We start from the raw sequence: 21,637 nt of genomic DNA on the forward strand, positions 1-21,637 counted from the left end.
TATATATATATATATATATATATATATATATATTCTCTAGTTCAAATTCAAATCCTCCACATCCATTTTTTTCTTGGATCTCATGTGTACACAGTTTTCATTTATTTTTATCTAAATAAAATATTTTAATGTAGATTTAATTTTGTGTGTTTTTCCGTTATTTCTCCATCTTAGGATATTGTTGTTTGGTTTTTTTTTCTTTCATATTACATTGTACATTTAATTCAAATTGATATATCAGTTCCGACTCATTACAAATTTCATCAATGACTTGGTCATACAAATTTGGAGATATAGATATTTAATCACTTTGATTTTGTCACATTTATATATATTTTATTTATTAATTCTAGTGTTAGAGAGTTTATTCACATGTTCATTTTTAAAAAAAATATAGTGATATTAAATTTGTGTTGTTTTCGATATTTTTATCAATTTAAATGAATGGATATATCTTTCTTAAACAATAGTGATAAAATTGTAACAAATTAACTATCATACGATAAAATATTTTGTTATAAAAAATGAAAAATAAAATCGCATCAAAAAATTAAGATTAAGTTAATTCGATAATATACATTATATAAGTTATATTTTCTACTTAAGAAAATATATTCATAGATCGATTCAAATCGGTAAAATATATAGAAAATAACATAAATTCAATATTAAAACTGGAATGAATTTGCTATTCATTCATTAAGATAGAAGGATAAACACTAGAAGTGGTGGATCATGTTGATGATAGTTGCATTCACGTAATGAAGCTCCCCAAGCAACCTGGATTGCCCCAAAAATTTGTCACTTAGAAAGCTACATCTTTGCGTGCTAGTGGATGTTGAATTTGGATTGAATTCCTATTAAGGTTAGCCTTGAGATTTTTTGCGTTATGATGAAATTAAACATTCTTAGATACACTAGGAAATATGACACGTTATTAAGATTTCGTCGTTCATAGATACACTTGGAAATATGACACGTTATTAAGATTTCGTCGATTCATAAAGCTAAATATATTAATATAACACGTTTCAAAACACTTGTATTTTCACTAAATAAAATATAGATTGTCATTATGAGACCAAATAAAATCTCATTCAATGTAACTTGAAATCAAACAAACAACAGATTCATTATTTGCTCCTCGATAGCAACTTAATGATATTGTTGATGTTTAGTAGCCTCAGAAGCAACAAGTTAATTTGAGCCATCTGAAATAGCTGAAGTTGAAGCTCCTGCACTAGCCGTGGGTGTGAAAATGCTATCGAAGAGAATGGTTTTATCAATGATGCTTATATGATATGAGAATGCAAAAAGCATCCAAAACTAGTCTACTATACTGCAGGCGGCACACACCAACCAGATACTTTTCACAATCCTTATATCAGTTTGATTGAGATCCAAAATGAATATTTGGGATTCTAGTATAGTAATAGGTACACGAGACAATAAAACATGCTGATCAACTAACTAGAGACATGCATACCAAATCCACAACTCACAAAAGCAACATAAATGCATAAATTTCTTTGCTGGCTAGCTACTTGAGTTCAAGGAAAATACAAAATGAACAACCAACCAATAGCCTCTCATACCCATTAATTGGGGTTAACCACCACGGTTCTGTTAGTAGAAGCTTGAATACCCTTCAAGTCCTCCAAGACTTCCTTCATGGATGGGCGCATTTTGGGCTCAGGTGCTAGACATTTTGAAGCAAGCTTAGCTACAGGAAGTGCAGCTTTAATTGGATATTTATCTCCCAATTGACGATCCATAACATTCTTCAGTTTTCTTCTATCCTGTAGGTGTGGTTTGATCCAGTCCGTTAGATTGTGAAACCCGGTTGGACGGTTGGCATCTACTGCTCGTAGGCCTGTCAGAATCTCAACCAAAACAACTCCAAACCCATACACGTCACTCTTTACATATAGATGCCCTGCATAGTGCATATAGATTTCAATTTCAATTTCAATTTGAAAGAGTAGTAGTAGTACTAGTAGTTAACAATGAATTTCATTTTGCATTACATAAAATAAATAAATGGAAACAAGAGGCAATGAATGAATGAATGAATGACCTGTTTGCATGTATTCAGGAGCTGCATAACCAAGTGTGCCCATAACCGCTGTTGACAAATGGGATTGACTAGCTGAAGGACCCAGCTTTGCTAGCCCAAAATCTGATATCTTTGCATTATAGGACTGTAACAGCAAGCAGCAGGCAGCAGAATTTAATCAAAATAATAAAATTGAAGGCAATGAATGAATGTTAAAAACCAGGAAGCGAAGCAAAGGAAAGCAGTGAGTGAGTGACTGACCCCATCAAGCAATATATTGGAGGCCTTAAAGTCTCTGTAAATAATTTCTCTATCGGATGTATGCAAGAAAGAAAGGCCAGAAGCAGCCCCAATTGCAATCTTAAGCCTGAGGTCCCAAGGAAGTGGTTGAACAGCAGCGCCCCTTCCAAAGAGATGATTTTCCAAACTGCCCTTCTGCATGTATTCATAGACCAGAAGAAGCTCTGTTCCCTCGTAACAGTATCCCAACAGCTTCACGAGGTTAGGATGAGAAAGCCGTCCTAGAAAATGTATTTCAGACTGCAAAACACACAAAACCTAACTTAGTAATATTCAATAGGATTCATCCATCCATACAATTAATTGAATTACCTGCCATTCCTCGAGTCCTTGGTAGCCTTCGGAATTCAACTTTTTGACTGCAACGGTAGTTGAATCAAGCCATCCTCTGAAGACTTTTCCAAAACCTCCCTCACCAAGCAGTGTATCAGCTCTGAAATTCTTCGTAGCAGACTTCAATTCCGCAAAAGTGAAGACCCTCAAATTAGAAGTAGCTAAGATCTGGCCGTATCCAATCGACGACCCCACCGAGAAGCTACTTAGGGAGGAATTGATACTGTTCCCACCACTACTTGTAGAAGAACTACTGGTAGTAGTGGTGGTGGTGGTGGTATTACTACTGTAGCTGCCACTAGTTGTATCGGAATGAGATGTCCCAGGTGTAACTATACATATACATATACATACAAATGAATTAACCTTTCAGACCAAAAACCAAATAAATAACTGACAAGTTGCTTTTCTTACCGGTTGCTGTTGCGGTTGGGGTTGGGGTTGGGTCGTTAGGTTGATCGGAACTGAAGCAAATCCCCATTCAAATCTATCACTTTAATTTCCCCACAAATTAACTCGCCGGTTTATTGCACAATTTCACTCCTCCAATCAATCAAACCATATTTTTCTTCTTCTTGAGCACATGCACGCTTTTTTGCTATTAGTATTATTAATTTTTATTACTACTTTTGCTTTTGTTTGTTGTCGTCTTCAATAATTGAAGCAAGGTCTTTCTTTGAGAGAGGAGATCTATTGTAATCGTATGTGCTTATGCGTGTATAATGTATTAATTAATTGGTGAATAATAGTAAGTCACATGTGGACTCGGTCAAATATGAGAAATTGCTACCCTGCCACTACCACTAAAGTCAACTTTAATTAGTCATCAGTCAAGTTACACGTTACGACAATCAACAAACTCTATTTTCTTCTGTTCATATTCAAACTAATCAGCACGGGACAGGAATATCTCCCCCAATTTAACCACAATAACAAATTCTTATTCAATATTAATGCTGCGCCCTGATATACCAACCCCTTCTTTGAAACTTATGGAACAACTCTCCGTCGATTTATGTCAGAAATTTATGTTCCGTATGATTCGATGTATAATCATCAGTTTTAAAATTTTATAGAATCATGTGGCAATAGTTCTAATCCATCTACAAAACATTGAGAAAAATGATCAAAATCATGAACCGAAATAACCTCATTCATAGAGACTTCCACAACATGCTAGATGTGAGACTAAATGTCATAAATTTAGTGTTTTTTTTCTCTCTGATGTATTTTTATCGTTAATTTAATATATTTTGTTTCATTTTTATGTTATTAATATAATTTTCTTTTTATTTAATTATTATTAATATATTTTTAATTTAATGTATTTCGTTTCATTTTCATGTTATTAATATAATTTTCTTTTTATTTAGTTGTTATTAATATATTTTTGCCATAAATTTGATGTTTTTTTATTTTAATGTTTTTTTTTAATTTTAATGTTTTTTTTTTAATTTACAATATTAATACTATAAATTTTTTGACTAATAATATTTTTTTTAATTTATCTACATGAAATTACCATAATGTTTATTAAAAATATCTTAATTAAAAATTATGTTTCATTTATCTATTCAATCTTAATTACAGTAATTAAATAAATTATTTTTATAATTAAAATTTTAATCAAAATTATAATAAAAATGTCGTTTTAAAATATATTTAAGAGATAAAATTTAAAAATTTAATTGTATTAAATATAAAATATAATCAAATTTATTTATAAATAATATATTATTTAACTATTAATAATTTAATTTTATAGTATCAAAATATTTTAATTTTTAAATATCCGACAGTAGTTTCTATGGTTATTTTTCTTAGGATTATTTTTCTATTCCTTGTGAAAACGTGTGAAGCGTGTGGTGTGTATGAAACCGTTTTGCTACTATATGTTGAAAAAGCAGGTAGATTCATTTATTAAATTCAATAAATTTACAATTCTAAATGCTAACTCTAAGTCTAAGTCGGAAATAGTTTCCAACTCCATATTTTGCAATACAATATCAATTAATTATAGTAATATTCATTTTATTTTTTAATTAATAAAATTACTTTTGTTTTATAATTATTTTTTATAATATTTTTTTCTGCTAATATTTTTATTTTTAAAATTAAAATAAAATATAACTCAATTATACTCGAGTTGGATGTCAACATTATTTTATCTATCATTAGACTTCAACAACTTTGTATTTAATTAAATAAAAAAGAGTGGAATAATTATGTATTGACGGTGGTAAATTTTACATATTTGATAAATATGAAAATTAAGTTGTTATATATATATATATATATATATATATATATATATATATATATATAGATTTTTTTTATAAACTCTTTTATATTAACACAACACGTGTCTTTTTTTTATAAAAAAAAACTAAAATATATATCCTTTTTTGATTAAAAAAAATTAAAATATATAAAAATTGTTTAAATCTCAAATAATTTTTTCAATCCAATTAATTCTACTATTTTATTTTTTGGTTTATATTTTTCATTAATCAGAGATAGTTATATTAAGAAGTCTTAAACATTAGATATGAAATTTAAACTCAGATTTATCACATATGAGTCTAACTCCAATTCCCGTTAGTCCTATGTTATTTGTTAGTACCATGTCATTTATCTTTAATTAAAATTTAATCATTGTTAATGAGTGTGACTAGAATATTCGTTAGACCTATTTTAACTAATAATGTCAATGTTGCTAAATTCAATGTTGTTAAAACTAGACTGGACAATTCAATTGAGATTTGGGATCTAGTTCGGTTTAGTTCACCTTTTGAACATAAATATTTGAAAAATGAACACATGAACAGCTAGACATATACCATAGTTGGTACTCAACATAAAAACTAAGATTAATAACAGAGTGAAGGCAATTGAGAACAATGATGAGAGAGAACATTGAAGGCAAGAGAGAATAGCAAATGTGATTGATAACGTCAAAGGTGAGCGAAGGGGGGAGACGGGAGACGGGAGATTAAAGTCGTGTTCGTAATAGAAAAAAGAAGTATACTACAAAACTAAAAACTTCATGTGTATTTAACACTACATAACAACTTTTTAATTGGTTATTTATAAGACACCATTTTACAATGGTTATCTAACTAAGTGGCATAAAAAAAATTGTATTTTTAACTTTATTTTTAAAAATATCATCGCATTTACGTTTTAAATCAATTGTTTAAATAACCAACCAAAAATAGAAATTTTTTAATTCCAATTTTACACTAGTGGATGAATTGGAATTTAGAGATAACAAAAAAAAAAAAATTAAAAAAACAACCAAACGAACACCCGTCTTTGTGTGTCTTTAATTTGTAATATATTTTTTTAAAGTACTTAAGTTTAAATAAAGATAATTAAATATTAATATTTTTTATAATTCACACGAATTTTTAGATTCCAATTTTACTTACTAACATGGTTTATTACTTAATTTTGTGTTAGACGACAAATTTCAAAAAAAAATAAAAAGTTTAAAAAACGAATGTATTATCAAAATTGATTTTATTTAAATTGAAGCATCTTTAATCACAATGTATAATATATTTGAATTGATGATTTTTAAAGTTTCAATATTTTAATTTGAAACTTTACTCATTAAGAAAGAACATATTTATTGGAAAATTGTTATTTTTCAAAATATTTATTTCAACTTTTATATGCACTCATATTTTTAAAATATTATCAAATTTTATGATGAATTTCAATTAAAATTAAAATGACTCAAATTTTATTTAGAATTAACATAATAATTTGTCTAATAACTATTAAATTACTAAAAATATTTAATTTTAATGGTAGTTATTTAAAAAGTTATAGAAATAATTGTTATTCGAATTTGTAAATGAAAGTTAAACTTTTTAAAAATAAAAATCCGTGAGAATGAATTATTAGGACAGAAGGAAGGGAAAATAGGAGGAAGACAGTGGTATTTTTGAAATATGGTGATGAAAGAGGTCCGTTAAGCGAAAAATGAGAAATGAGGGTTGGGATTATTTTGGTTGTTGATTGGATTGTACGAGACGGTGGCAATCGAAGTGGAAATCATCGATTCAATTAATCAATCAAGAATTGTATTAAGTCGAAAATTGGAATCTGAATTGTGTTGTTGGTTTGATGGTCTGATCTGCTGCTGCTGCATCTGCATCTAAATCAGCGGTGATGGCAGCACCTAATGTGGATCTCTTCGATGCTTATTTTCGTCGTGCCGATTTGGATCGAGACGGCCGTATCAGCGGTGCCGAAGCCGTCTCTTTCTTCCAAGGCTCCGGTTTGCCCAAAAACGTCCTTGCGCAGGTTTCTCCCTCTTTCTTTCCTTATGATTTTATTTCATTCATTCATTCATTCATTCATTAGCACTACTAGTGTAGTTAGTTGTTATTTATTTATTTCCTTTCCTTTCCTCTAAATCGTAAATCGCAAATCCAATCCTCGCTCTGCAGATTTGGGCATTTGCAAACCAAAGCCAGAGTGGTTTCCTTGGTCGTGCGGAGTTCTACAATGCACTTAAACTTGTCACAGTCGCACAGAGTAAGCGAGAACTCACCCCTGAAATGGTCAAAGCTGCATTGTATGGCCCTGCCGCATCTAAGATTCCCGCACCTCAAATCAATTTCAGTGCCACTGCTACACCACCATCACCATCACCATCACCATCACCATCACATCCTGCTTCTCAAAATTTATCTGCCGGTGTTGCCCCTCAAGGAGTGCCTTCTGTTGGTGGAGGACCTCGCCCTGCAGGTGCCGGCAGCTTCCCTAGTTATGGCAATATGGTTGGAGCTCCACCACCAACGTCCTCTTCTCAGCAGCTAGCAGTTAGAGGAACTAGTCCTCCTTCAACTCAGGAGGGGTTTGGTCTTGCAATTACAACTACTTCTGGATCAAATGTTGCACCCCCCACACCTACACAGTCACAATATCCTTCCGCTGCCACTAAGCCATCCGATCAACTGGTCAAGGATTCTAGATCCATGGATACTTCTGTGAATGGTATTGCTTCTGATTCATTTTTTGGAGGGGATTTGTTCTCACCTACCTCAACTCAGCCCAAGCAAGATTCTTCTCCACAAGGATTTTCTTCTGCTAATTCTCTGCTTTCATCTGCCATTGTTCCTGTATCTGGAGGAGGGAACCAGAATTCTATCAGGACTAGTACCCCTGATTCTTTGCAGAGTTCACTTGCTACCCAGTCTGTTGCTCCACATCTTCAGCAGGCCCAGCCCGCTGTGAAACAGAACCACCATGCCTCCGTCCAGATGCCTAATATGCTCAGTTCACCTGGACTTCCAGCAAGATTGCAGGATTCTTCACCAGGTCAGCCTCAATCTCCATGGCCAAGAATGACTCAGACTGATGTTCAGAAATATATGAAAGTATTCATGGAAGTAGACACTGATAGAGATGGGAAAATCACTGGGGAGCAGGCGAGGAACTTGTTTCTTAGTTGGAGATTACCAAGAGGTATATTTTCTACTTCCTTTTCATTTGTTTGGACATCAGGGGTAAAATGATTTCTTTATTCTTCTACTTCTCTAGTTCTCTGACCGCATATGCAACAGAAAATCAGCATAAATATGATCATTTACACTTATTGCAGAATCTAGGTTTGCATTTGATGATAATTGCTTTCTGTTTTGGTGTGGATGTGTGTATCTTTTCTACGGTTTTAGTTTTCATATCCTTCACTCGTGTAGCTTTTCAATGGCTAGCTAATTCCCTGATCATTATTTGCATGCCATATTTTATATTTTTCAGAGGTTTTAAAGCAGGTCTGGGACTTATCTGATCAAGATAATGATAGCATGCTTTCTCTTAGAGAGTTTTGTATTGCACTGTACCTAATGGAGCGACACAGGGAGGGACATGCTCTTCCGCGTGTACTTCCAAATAACATTGTTCTTGATTTACCTGCTACTGGTCAACCTGCCAATCTCCACAGTCCTGTAGCTTGGGGAAATCCGCCAGGTCTGTGCTGAAGAACTAGCATGCTTTATTCGTTTACAATCATTCACATGTCTGGAAAATATTATGCTCTATAATTTCTTGTCTCTTCATCCTTTTATGTTGGAAAGGTATTCAACAACAGCCAGGAATTACCGGATCTGGTGCTCGACAAGTGAACCCTGCTGCTGGTCGGCCACCAAGGCCAGCTGCCGTCCCTCCATCTGATGAAGGACCTCAGAACAAGGAGCAGAAGTCTAAAATTCCGGTCTTGGAGAAGCATCTCATAAATCAACTGAGTTCAGATGAGCAAAATTCAATTAACTCAAAGTTTCAAGAAGCAACCGAAGCTTCTACGAAGGTAACTATTGTATACTTATTTCTTTGCAGCAGTTATGTTGTGCCTTAAATTTCGATGCTTTCAATTACTTTTTTGGGTTCATTAAGAGGTTCTAGCAGGTAAGAAGAGAAGGGGAATAATTGGCCTTTGTTGAGGATTGAACCTATGACATCATCACTGTACCCAATCTTAAAAGACTTGGGACAGTGACAGTCAAGATATAGCCTATGAGTTTTACTCAATGGATGACATGTTTGTTTGTTTATTTGTTTTCCCACTTACATAGCTGCAGGTTTTTGTTTTATTTTGATTGTAAAGCTTGCACGTTTACCCGTCTTTCATAAACGGTTTGCTTATCTAATATCTATTGATTCTATTGGCCAACTGCCAAATCTGACTTTGATTGGTTTGCAGTTTCATAATAAACAACTTTTTCGGTTGAGCCATCGACGGATCATGTATGGTTATCTTTTTCAGGTTGATTAGTTTGAGGATATGGGGGGAATGTCATTATAAGTTGTATTTGGTTTCAATAGGAAGTATGATTATTCTCTTTAGACATCATGCTGATGATGATTGAAACTTACATATGAAAGTTATTAGCTGTTACTTGTACCTATAAAGATTGCATGGAAAGTTCATATTCTTATTGAAATTTGTGCATTGCATATCATTGCATCCTCACACATGGCTGATGAAACTCTATTATGGTTCAAAATTCAAATTGAACAAAGGCTATGCCCATCTCTTTTGTTAACTGCAGGTAGAAGAACTTGAGAAAGAAATAGTGGAGTCGAGAGAGAAAATAGAATTCTTCCGTGCAAAAATGCAGGAACTTGTGAGTCTTTTTGGTGCTTTATACCTTTGTGCCCTGTTAAAAGTCTTTTCTGTTTAATCTGTGTTCTATTTGCTCTTTTTGGCAGTTTTTTTTTCTTGATAAATAAACCGGTGATTTGATTACTCTTATAGTGTATCTTGATTTGCAATCGAAGCCAGAAACCATATAGATGTACTGATAGCTAGTAATTTTGAAATATAATTTGGGAGGCAGACTGTTTACAGTTGTGATTTATTCTACTTATGAAAGAATGGATCTTGCCAATAACTTTTCCCATGTGATTGGATTTATTGAGCTTTAAGGATGCAAAATATATGTAGGCGGTTATTATTGTTATTGTAAATATCACAGATTCATTGATCAAACCAACCATTTCTTACTATAGACCTAATAAATACAAATACGTAGATTCCTATCTGCTTATTGGGTTTCTGTTTCTTGAATTAATTTATTTGAAGGAAGTAAAAATGGGCTCCAGGAAAGGTATCTTACATGGTTATTATCCATCATTAGATGTCACACCCCTTCTTTCAGCTTTTGGCTGCTTCTCTAGATACCTAGGAACTATTGGCCTGGAAGAAAGATGTCTATAACATACTTTTGTTCTATTCTGAACACAGACTGGACTCTTTTGTGTACTTACATAATAAAATTGTGGATACCCAAAAAGAGAAAAACATATAAAAGCTGCCTTTCATGCGCTGCATATGGTTAACAATGTCATTTTAATATTCCTCTTTTCATATTTTCTCCCTTTTTAAACAAATTTCTGGTTCTTTTGCCTGCAAAAGGTTCTGTACAAGAGCAGATGCGACAATCGTCTTAACGAGATCATAGAAAGGATATCTGCTGATAAAAATGAGGTATCATTATATAGCAATACACGTATCCTTTTTAGACCTTTAACGTTAATTAAGTTTTACCGTTAGCTCAATATATTAATTTCAGGTAGAGATTCTAGCAAAAAAATATGAAGATAAATATAAGCAAGTTGGAGATTTATCATCCAAGTTGACTGCCGAGGAAGCCACATTCCGTGACATACAGGTTCAATAAAATATGGCCTTTTCTTCAATTCATAGCATATATAGCATGTATGCTACTTGCTAACATACTTGTTATCTCTTTCCATTTTGCATCATTATGTCACATTATTTTATTCTATGTATAGGAGAAAAAAATTGATTTGTATCAAGGGATTGTCAAGTTGGAACAAGATGTAAATACTGATGACACAGTACAGGTATATTTGAATATGACCTGGTCTGCACATCCATCTTGAGATTTTTTTCTTCATATTTAATCTAATCATATGCAACTTTCAGGGTCGTGCTGATCACATCCAATCTGTCCTTGATGAACTGGTGAAATCTCTAAATGAACGGTGCAAGATGTATGGATTACGTGCAAAGCCCACAACATTAGTGGAGCTACCTTTTGGTAATTTCAAATTTATAGTTGTTATCATATTTTTTTTAAGTGTTATCAAGTTTTTTCATGTCTATAACTTTATTATACGATATTTGTTGTAAGTGTTGTTGGTATTTTGTTTGAGGAAGTAACCTTCAATTGCCGAACTACTGGTTTTAAATCAGTATGAAAACTTTTTGAGCCAGCGCAACTTCATTAAAGTTGCCTGATCAAGTGGCATTTAACACACACGGTCTAATGATTTTATCATGTAACCTTTTAACTATTTTGTGGCACAGTTCTGTATGTAAAGGCTCTATATAATCTTATATAACTATTATTGCTGCATATCACAATTGTTTTCTCATGCCATTATTTTTTGAAGAATTATTTAAAAATTAAAACAAAATAGGATAATGGATTGCTATTCACACTAAATTAGCTATATGGTTCTTCATAATAGGGAATAATGTAATTGTTATCAAATGTTGTATAAATGCTTTGGTTATTTGAAAAGATGGGAAACTTGAAACTAGTGGATGGTTCTGAGAACTGTGTACTAAATTACACATTTGGTCCAAATAAAAATCCTTCTGTTGCATTTGTCTACTTTTATTATAATTAATCCGAGAAAACTGTTCATTGCCTGCGAATTGACTCATTTTTCATGGTTCTGAGAACTGTGTACTAAACTACACATTTGGCCTCTTGATTCAGTTATCGTGTTCCCTCATTTTTCATTGTTTTAGTTGTGTCATGCAATTTCTCTTTGTTTTGTTGTACTGTGCTCCCCTCTAATATATTTTTACATTGAATAATGTAATCATTACGTATATAATATATATATATATAAATTTTTTTTCTTGTATTATGTGGCCTCACTCAATTTAATCCTTTAGGCTGGCAACCTGGTATCCAAGAAGGTGCTGCTGACTGGGATGAGGATTGGGATAAGCTTGAAGATAAAGGTATCTGAAATAACACTAGTTATATCTGATATTCTATTAATTACTAAAAATAAAATGCAAATGATATGCACACTGTGTGGCATCGGCCATAAATTGAGGATTTTTTGCACAAGGTTATGAAAACCACATTGACATGGCTAATTATCGTTTAATCTTGGGGATTAGTTGATATCTCACACTCATATTGGATGTCTCTTAGTATTGTCTGCATTTTCAAACTCAAATTGATATCATTTGCATTTTTGGTTGAGAAGAATATTCTATCATTATTGTTATAATTTAGACAGCACAATTTATCTTTAGAACAAAACTCCCCTGTGAAGATTAAAGTGTGCATTATTTTCTTTTTTTGTTCTTGTCTTTTTGTTAAGTTTGCTTGGTATATTTTTTATTCTTCCTAGCTGTATTTACCTCTCTTTGTTAGAATTGAAGGTGCATGTAGTCATGTACATGTGAGACACAATTTAATGCATTGTCAATTTTCACCTGTCCTCAAAATTAGGGAATAGAATTAACTTTAGAAGAGAAATAGGAAAGAGTCTCATTGAGAAACTAAAAAATGTTGGTTAAGAAGATTATGGAATGTTATCTTGCTTGTTCCTCCTTGAAAAGATCTTTCCAAAAGAGTTTTCACTGAAACCTTCCTGTCCTGTATCTCAAATACATCCTTGTAACTCGATGGTTGAATCAGAACCCCGATAAGAGCTCTGATACCATAATTGAGTGTGATATACAAAACATTCTTCTATATTTAAGACGAATGGATGACTCCCAACTAAGATTGTAAATTCTCACTTAATTGATGATGATTGGCGCATACAAATAAGGAAAGAATATACAGATGCCCATCTCATCAGATCAGAGATGATATTGCAACATTGAGGCAAAAGTTGAATTTCAAGGCATGCCTATTCATGACACCAACATTTTTATTAGCTGAATGAAAATGGTAGTAGCAAAAGACTAAGCAAACTGATCAAAGTCCAACCACACACTAAAAATAAATAGCATACACACACTTCATGATATTGATAACTATATAGTTAATGGATGAGACGATGAAGAATTAGTATCCTCATATTTGAATATTGTATTGGGTGCTGCATCAGGAGAATCAAAAAGAGCTGGCCAGTCTTATCTTTAAGTATGTTAATATTCTCATCTATACTTACAGATCCTAGTTTTTGTCACTCTCTCTGCTTGCATATTCATCTATTTTGTTTCTGTATTCTGTATTTCTTTTACACAATACTTCTTCAGCTGATGAATTATAATTCTTTGTACTATATTATGTATTTATTTTCTCAGCTTAACTTTTTTTCAAAATGTGAGAGATCGATCATTTGATTTTGGTGCGATTGAAGTTATGGATAACTGCAATTACTTTATTCTCTGGTCTGCATCTGTTCTCATTTGGAGAATGTTGGAAAGATGTGGATAATTTCTTATTTACTGTGCGCTTTCTTCTAGCAGAATTTGCTCTTGTCAAAGAATATACCCTTGATGTGCAAAACACCATAGCACCTCCAAAACAAAAGTTACCAAAGGCTGTGAAAACAAAATCTTTGGATGTTGACAGTCCAAAATTTGTAGCTTCACCTAAGAGCGATGATAAGTCAGAAAAACCTCAAACTACAAATGAACAGGGAGTAGGCAACGGATCTGTTTATAATAAAAGTGATGACGGGTCTGCAAAAAGTGCTCCTAATAGTCCATTTGCAAGTAGTACTATCGGAAGTCCGCATAGGGACTTTGTGGATTCTGACATTAGAAAGACTGCTGGTGAAGATAGCTCACCCCGTGATCAAGATGCCACGCAAGACATCCAAAGGTATGTTTTTTAAGATCTGCACACTAGTTTTCCAAATCATGGTCAAGTTGCTCATTTGATCATAAAATTAGTGGAGGGAATTCTCATTTTTTACTGATCATGTATATTCTGTGCCTTTTTTAAGGCTATGATCATAATAATATTATAATTGTTATATTAATATTAATATAAATGATAATTATTAGTATTATACTCCCCGGCTTCCTCCTAGCAAGTTTTTCTTTTTGGGCAATTTATCCTTGGCATGTTTTTAGAGCCCTTGTGAACAATAGGATAGGAGTTTGATCCTTTCTTCCCCATTTTTCTCATTGTATAATGTTAGTTCAAGGTAAAGTGTTCATGTGCATTGTACATTTTTCAACTCAAAGGGCTTTTGTCTTTACACGCGCACACATATGTTAGAGACCTGCTAACAGCTTAGGCTTTTAAGAGATTCCTTGATAATTGTCATCTGTAATATATTGTGCATCAAGGGAGAGTCACAATTAAGTTATCACTTGGGCGATTTCGGGCCTTCATTTCCCCCCTTATAAGTCATATAGCTGCATAGTTATCACTTGCATCTGCACACATACCCCTCCTCACATTTGTGTCCAGGCTACCATCCTCCACTTTTGGCTTGGGCAAAAACCTTATTTTTCCAACTTGACAAAAAACCCATCTGTCAAAACCCTAAGTAAAACATGAGGATGCTATCCTCCTCACGTTTGAGTTGAATCAAGCATCTTAGTATCCTCCACATAATCATTCTACCATTCACCAAATATATAATTTTATTTTCATATCTTTACCCATTGGATGCTTTTAAGACATCTTTGCTTTCTCTCTAGTCTCTACTTAATTTGTAATAAAGGAAAACCAATTGTGGATATGCAAGAACAGGAAATAGAACACAATGAGGACTGGGTAATACCTCACATTGAAGGATCAAAGAGGGGGGATCTGTTGAAAATTTACAATGACAAATATATCATGGAATCCTCAAATGTAAATTTTTTGATTTGATGATATTCACATTCTTATTAGGTTACATGTTACTTAGTTGCAGTTAGCTTTTGAATACTTGCTTTTGGCCATATTCATCAATGTTTAAACTTTAAATGGTCCTTTGGAATACTTGTATGATTGATTTAACATCAAACCTTCAGACGATTTTTGGTGTTGCTGTCTAAACCTGCATTTCGCCTTGTCACAACAATGCTAATTGCCATATAGTTCTTACTTACCGAATGTTTGAAAAATTAAATAGCCAAGTGTTCTATGAACTGGTTATAGCCTTCTAAAACTTCGACGTATTATATAAGTGTTAGATTGATGTGACCTTTACAAGCATGTGCAAAATATGAAGCTGAGCCCAAGTAGTGGGATAGGATTTGGTTGTTGTCCTTATGCATGATAAAGATGTATATTCCCAACTGTGATTTGAAAGTTTATTTACTTATTTAAAATTGGTGTTGGTTAGTGTCAGTGTCCACAGATACCAATATTCACTTCATTTTGTTTTTTTAAATTATATAGATTTTATGATCTTGAAAAATAATTGTTTGTATATAATCTTGCATATTCAGTGATCATGGTGGTGAGAAGTCTGTGTTCTCTGAAGACAAAGTTTTTGATGAACCTAATTGGGGTACCTTCGACACAAATGATGATATTGATTCAGTTTGGGGATTCAATGCCAGTAGCACCACAAAGGAGGTACGAAAGTTCTCGCCTATAAAGTATAGTCTCAGCAAAATCCTTTCTTCTTTTGAAGAATGCGTCTGTCTAAATTTCTCCCGCTATATTCTAACTTGTCATCACCAGTTGTGGTGGTTTAATTACTGCATTTCTCCTGCTTTATTCTAACTTGATAACGATGTTATTGTAATATTTTGGAAACACTAACCTGATAGTCTAATACACTTATTCATACCAATAGTATATAGGAAATGTCGCAAAACTAGTACCATTACTCAACGTACCTTTCCCCAAATTCAAGATCACTAAACTTTCAGCTTGTTACAATTTTTTGTCAAAAAAAAAAGCTTGTTACAAATAAACCCACCCAAAACAATTTAAAAACATAATAACTCTAAGATTACGAAACATAAAATTTTAATAGGCTTCCCATAAAATTTTAGAGACACATTGTGTTAGATGGTTGGGACGATGCACATGTAGAGGAGTTAGTCAAACGTTCCATCGCTACGGGTAAAAAGACTATGCTGTTCTGATGCTTTACTAGGAATAGGTCACCATTCAGGACAGTCAACACCGTGGTTGTTTAACTATCGTGTTGATTAATACATTCATGGAGTTTGCGGTCTAGTTATCAAAGTTTAGTTAACTCACGTACAATATTGTTTGTATAAACTTGGTTAGATTCACATTATCACATAGACTCGGAGGTTTGAGGACTGTTGAACAAGTCTACATCATAAGGACTATTTTTCCCAAAATGCCTAAACGGAAAGTGGTGGTGTTTTTTATTTATTTTTTAAATTCAAAACGCAACAGCTAAATGATAAGGATCTGTACTGCACAAAATGTTAACCTCACAGCAATAGAACGCAACTCCACATATGCACCTAATATCCCAACATGAGCTCATCTGTAAAGGAGGTGATCGATGGTGTATTGAGTCTCAACCCCATAGCTACCAGAGGGACAGCACAAAGTCACAACCAGAAAACACGAAAAACCTGTCATTGCAAGTTAGCGATGAACTTGACAGGCCAATGAGGTGAATGTACCCAACTTTGATGAGCTGAAAGCTAGCTCTGTCGAGCTGAATCCAGCCCCAAGGAAGGAAGCAGTCCCACAATCCTTCATTTTTGTATCATGTAAACTCAATTGCCGAGACAACGGAGATTTCGCGAGTTTATATGAACTCTCGAGTTTGACAATCTTTGTCAACACAGCAATACAAAGCTCCCTATAGAAGTACGCATATTGGTATAAAGATATCATTGATACAAAATATACACAGAAAGGCTCAGCTAAACTAAAATTGTCCTAATAAACATTATTGTGAAGCTTGGAAATGAAATAGTTACCTCAAAATTTGAGTTCTGGATTTGCAAAAACATTGATCATATTTCATTACATAGTTGTTTCCACAGTAAAACTTTACAATTTATAATTCCTTCTCTTGAATCATCAACTAGGACTATATCACCAGTAGAGAGTATTCATTGTGGGATTGGCCTGTGGTCTTTAGTGCAAATATGTTTATATATTACTATTACATCTCCAATAGTTGGCACTATTCACTAACTAAGATAAAAAGGTGAGCTCAAAATTGAGCATGATGCAAACCTATTATTATAGGTAAATATTTTGCCGATGCCTTCATTAGTATAAACACTATTTTCTTCCCCTTTCTACATCTCCTTTGTAGTTTTTTTTTTTTTTTATATATCATATGCAATATCTACTTAATCACTGGAGCCTTTCTGACTTCATGTGACACCCTATAATAGGCTTTTTCTGGATAGGTGAAGATGGTGCAGGTCTTTTGCTTCCTTTTGTAAATTACAATGTAGCCCAGCAATTGATATGTAGCTTACTAGCTTCTGTATGGCTATGGATAATATGACTTGGAAGGTTCAGGAGATCTCATAGTTACACTATACTTATGACTGATACAAGTTCATGGTTTTTTGGTTATTAGGAATTTATAGTTTTAATAAGATTTTATATGTGTCTTAGTATCAAAGGATGAGATGTCATTCTCTTATACTCTTAGCAGTATACTGATTGCTTTTAGACATTTGTTTTAACTTTTTACAGGAGAGAGATCTTGATGGAGCTGGAGACAATTATTTCTTTAGTTCTGGGGACCTGGGCCTCAACCCCATTAAAACCGCTTCACCACAGGCTGGTGATCTCTTCCAGAAGACCGGTGGATTCAGTTTTGATGATTCTGTTCCAAGCACCCCACTTTTCAGCTCAAGCACCTCACCACAAAGGCCCAAAGACTGGTTGGAAAACGCTTTTGACTTCTCAAGATTTGATTCGTTTGGCACACATGATAGTGTATCTTTACCTGCTCGGGAAACGTCAAGATTTGATTCATTTGGCACACATGATAGTGCTCCGGAAGCACCAGTACGATTTGATTCTGTCCGCAGCAGTGTGGATTTTGATCATGGTTTTCCTGCTTTTGATGACTCGGATCCCTTTGGCTCTGGTCCTTTTAGAACTTCATCAGAAAGTCAAACTCCTAGAAGAGGATCTGATAATTGGAGTGCTTTTTAGTTTTGCAATTCAACCATACATACATGTGTTATTTCTATCAGACCTTAGGAGATTTGCCTTTGGTGAAGCGAGTTGTTCATCTTTCTCTTTGGAACCTCTTATCTGTAATGTATTCTTTGTATTTAATCCTGTGTATTCCTTATCCCCCAGTTTTTCTTTGGGTTGGGGCATGGGTTGTGTCAAACCCAGCAATCCCACTTGTTTGCTTAAATTGGAAGTAAAGGTCTGTTCATATTTTTGGCTTGTTGGTTGATGGTTTTTCCAGAGTCCCGTTGAAAAGATCTCTACCTGAAGGGATTGTGGTATTGATGACTATTTGATTTTAGTTTTGTTTAAACTTTAACAAGCGGAACTTTATTATATTTCTTAGTGAATTATAACTTGAACTTAATTTGTCTAACATAACTTCTTCTCAACAAGGGTTGGGTTTTTTGGGGGATTTATTTTTTGTATGAGATTTAAATTTCATTAAGTGAGGTGATTATATTATATTACATTGAAATTGTATAGAATTTATATCTGTTTGGATAAGTATATATTTAAATTGAAATGCAATTGCTAGAATATGCGAAAATAAATATTAGGACAACTATTGAGAAAGTTTGGATTATTTTACAATTGATTTCACTCTTTTGAGGAGAATATCCAGTAGTCCTCTCTTTCTTGGTGTAACATAAGAGATTTGACTAATGAAGAGAGTAGCCGTCCGGCCTAGAAAGTCAATTGCATTTGGTCTATTTTAATCATATATGTGATATCCAGTAAGAAATGACATTCTTATGTGATGCATTTCGTCTTTTCGCTTTTATTTTTTTGTTTCCATCTTCTTGGCACCAACCAGTTTATTGTTTCTTCTTCAATAGCTTTCTTTTGCATGTTTTTAAATTAATAGTTAAGATACATTCAAAAAAGGATCTAAAATCGAACACCACTATGCAATTGTTCTTCACACGGTGATGAATTTTAACTTAAGCCATTAATTTTAATTAAAAAGTTGATAGAATATCATCTCATTCTTGTATAAGAATATCTTTCTCATGTATAGGTATGAACATGTAAATTTATATATAGATGTTAAAACATTATTATATATACACAACGAACATTTACGAGAATGAGTGAAACAAAAATGAACAATTTTTTTGAATAAAATAATATATTTAATGTAATTTTCATTTGCATGGACTTGTAAAATATTCACGTCTACGTATTTTTGTTGTAAATTTTGTATCCTCGTGATTTTGATAAATCATTAATTTACTATAAGAGCTTCGATGAATTATATGAAAATGGTCTCATTTTTTTTTTGTCTAATTTTAAAATAAAGTAATATTTATATATCACACAAAAATATTCAATTAATAGAAGCTTTTCTTTTAGTATTTTTAATTTTATGATCATATATAAGTGATCTACAAGAGATTAGGATTTCAAATTATAATAAAAATTTATCAATTTGAAGAAAATAAATGTGAAATGATATACAAAATAATATTTTTGTTTTTATTATTTACTAAATCATAAAAACAATTTTAAATTAAGAGATTTTTTTAATTAACAACTCAAATCTTTTTTTGTAAAATCTAAAAGTATATTAAAATAAAATAATAACAAAACTCTGAGAATATAGACCAAATTCATTAAATTAACAACTTATAAACACAAATTCTTATACTTAATAAAAATGTGCATGTAATTTCAAAAAATTAAATGTAAATTGATTATGAAAATATATTTATTTATAGAGCACAATCAAATATTTCTATAAAAAAGTACAAAAAATTAAATAATCCAATAAATCTGTTTATTTAAATAGCCGCCAAATCCGAAGATCCAACAATTTTTTTAATAATTTTCTTCAACCAATAATGTTATATATTAACAAGAAAAGTAAACCAACATTTAGTATAAGGTTTTTGTTAGCATATTCCGCTGAAAAAAAATATATAAAAAAGACCACATATTTCGTATAAGATTTAATACATTCGGATGCAAATAAAATTGATTAGAACTTCATTTAATTTTGAAAAGAAAAAATTATCTCGGAAACAATTTATCCTTAACTTAGTTTTATTATCCGCATGAGTCTAATTTCTTAGTTTAAATAAATAATACACTTGTATATATTTTTCATGAGATCGATGTGATAGATACAGAAAATAAAAACACAATAGATAGTGTTCCGATAACAAATTTTCTCGGTAAACTACCATGAGAGGACTAAAGTTGCCATATCTAAAACAAAAAATAATTCTATATTCAGCGAAAAAATACCTATTTTGAATTTGGATGGGAGTATGAAAAAAAAACTCCAAAAACTTAAACACCATAATCAATGCAAATAATATTTTAAATTATAAGAAAAATGTGCTATATTAAACTCCAAAAAAAACTCATTTCAATTCGAAATTGTAATTAATATATATATCCGTATTAATGTGCTATATTTAGTTGATGAGTAATTCTTGTGTAGTTACAACGACAAATCTAAATCATGTAGACACATTTGTATGAGTTTATGCTATGACAGTTTCAAGTTATCTTACTCTATTTCAAAGTTTGGTGTATGACAATTTCCCTACGTTGTGTATGTATTGTTGTAAACGATTTAATGAACATGTTGAGCAGTTACATCAATCTATTAGATGAAAGTCAAAGAGGGACAATGGGTTGGTACTTCGATTCACATGAGTGCTTGATGAGCTAATTGTATACGAGGTTTACTATACTTCTTATGATACAGACAGAGACACGATAATTTCATGATGCATCTTTGTACAGGGGTGTATCAGGTGAGGCTCGAAGAAGCATGCACACCTTCTGACTATTCCTTCATCGATGAGGAAGATTGTTGGTCATGCAACCACTCCCGAGAAAATAGAAATTATGTTCACTCTATGTTGTTCATTTGGTTGATCTTGGTACATATATGTCATTAACCCCAGAACCTATGTTGATGGATATATGAAGTGATTTCATATGATATATAATCTTTACATCATATGAAAATCCGCAAACCGATCACAAATATTGAAAATCGCATAAAATTAAATATTATTAAATATATTTAATTTTTTTTTTTATGAAAACAACTTAAGTAATATTAAATTTCGAATTATTTTTTAAAATTAAATTGAACTATTTTATAAATTTTAATATATTTGTATTGGTATGAGATATTGCATTTATATATATTTTTAAAAAATTATTAATATTTATTTAATTTAATATATTTTAACCGTAATGGATCTATATAATTATATAATGTAAATTTATACTATATTTAATTTAATTTCAATCTTATTAATGTAAATTTAATGAGTTATGTTCTCCTTTGAAGAAAAATGTATTGAATAAA

General features: G+C 32.2%; 2 protein-coding genes across 3 annotated transcripts; one reads left to right on the forward strand and one right to left on the reverse strand.

Annotated features, from left to right (window-relative positions):
- Window positions 1–1,364: 1,364 nt before the first annotated feature.
- Window positions 1,365–3,410, reverse strand: LOC101498690 (probable serine/threonine-protein kinase PIX13). Its single transcript, XM_004491586.4, has 5 exons — window positions 3,104–3,410; window positions 2,669–3,021; window positions 2,318–2,596; window positions 2,078–2,201; window positions 1,365–1,936 (listed from the first exon to the last, which is right to left on the reverse strand). Exons 1-5 carry the CDS (start codon window positions 3,168–3,170, stop codon window positions 1,599–1,601), a joined length of 1,161 nt encoding a protein of 386 aa, XP_004491643.1. The 5' UTR covers window positions 3,171–3,410; the 3' UTR covers window positions 1,365–1,598.
- A 3,189-nt stretch (window positions 3,411–6,599) lies between these two features.
- On the forward strand, window positions 6,600–18,670 carry LOC101499332 (uncharacterized). Of its 2 annotated transcripts, none has more exons than XM_004491587.4 (13): window positions 6,600–7,003; window positions 7,150–8,170; window positions 8,465–8,674; window positions 8,782–9,011; window positions 9,754–9,828; window positions 10,620–10,691; window positions 10,777–10,875; window positions 11,000–11,071; window positions 11,154–11,268; window positions 12,138–12,206; window positions 13,677–14,037; window positions 15,606–15,735; window positions 17,812–18,670. In XM_004491587.4, exons 1-13 carry the CDS (start codon window positions 6,869–6,871, stop codon window positions 18,277–18,279), a joined length of 3,057 nt encoding a protein of 1,018 aa, XP_004491644.1. In that variant the 5' UTR covers window positions 6,600–6,868; the 3' UTR covers window positions 18,280–18,670. The 2 variants fall into 2 exon arrangements, with proteins under 2 accessions (XP_004491644.1, XP_004491645.1); XM_004491588.4 differs by having other exon boundaries at window positions 6,601–7,003; window positions 13,680–14,037.
- Window positions 18,671–21,637: the final 2,967 nt, after the last annotated feature.

The sequence above is a fragment of the Cicer arietinum genome, chromosome 2 (genome assembly GCF_000331145.2).
Source record: "Cicer arietinum cultivar CDC Frontier isolate Library 1 chromosome 2, Cicar.CDCFrontier_v2.0, whole genome shotgun sequence".
In the NCBI taxonomy this organism is placed as follows: Eukaryota; Viridiplantae; Streptophyta; class Magnoliopsida; order Fabales; family Fabaceae; genus Cicer; species Cicer arietinum.

Excerpts from the sequence above, each read along its gene's own strand:
- LOC101499332 (XM_004491587.4), top strand. The coding sequence starts at position 6,869 with ATGGCAGCACCTAATGTGGATCTCTTCGATGCTTATTTTCGTCGTGCC. Across the intron at positions 11,269-12,137 it reads ATTAGTGGAGCTACCTTTTG|GCTGGCAACCTGGTATCCAA; the intron begins GTAATTTCAAAT and ends TTAATCCTTTAG. Across the intron at positions 14,038-15,605 it reads GCCACGCAAGACATCCAAAG|TGATCATGGTGGTGAGAAGT; the intron begins GTATGTTTTTTA and ends TTGCATATTCAG.
- LOC101498690 (XM_004491586.4), bottom strand. The coding sequence starts at position 3,170 with ATGGGGATTTGCTTCAGTTCCGATCAACCTAACGACCCAACCCCAACC. Across the intron at positions 2,597-2,668 it reads AAGGACTCGAGGAATGGCAG|TCTGAAATACATTTTCTAGG; the intron begins GTAATTCAATTA and ends TGTGTTTTGCAG. Across the intron at positions 2,202-2,317 it reads CCAATATATTGCTTGATGGG|TCCTATAATGCAAAGATATC; the intron begins GTCAGTCACTCA and ends TTGCTGTTACAG.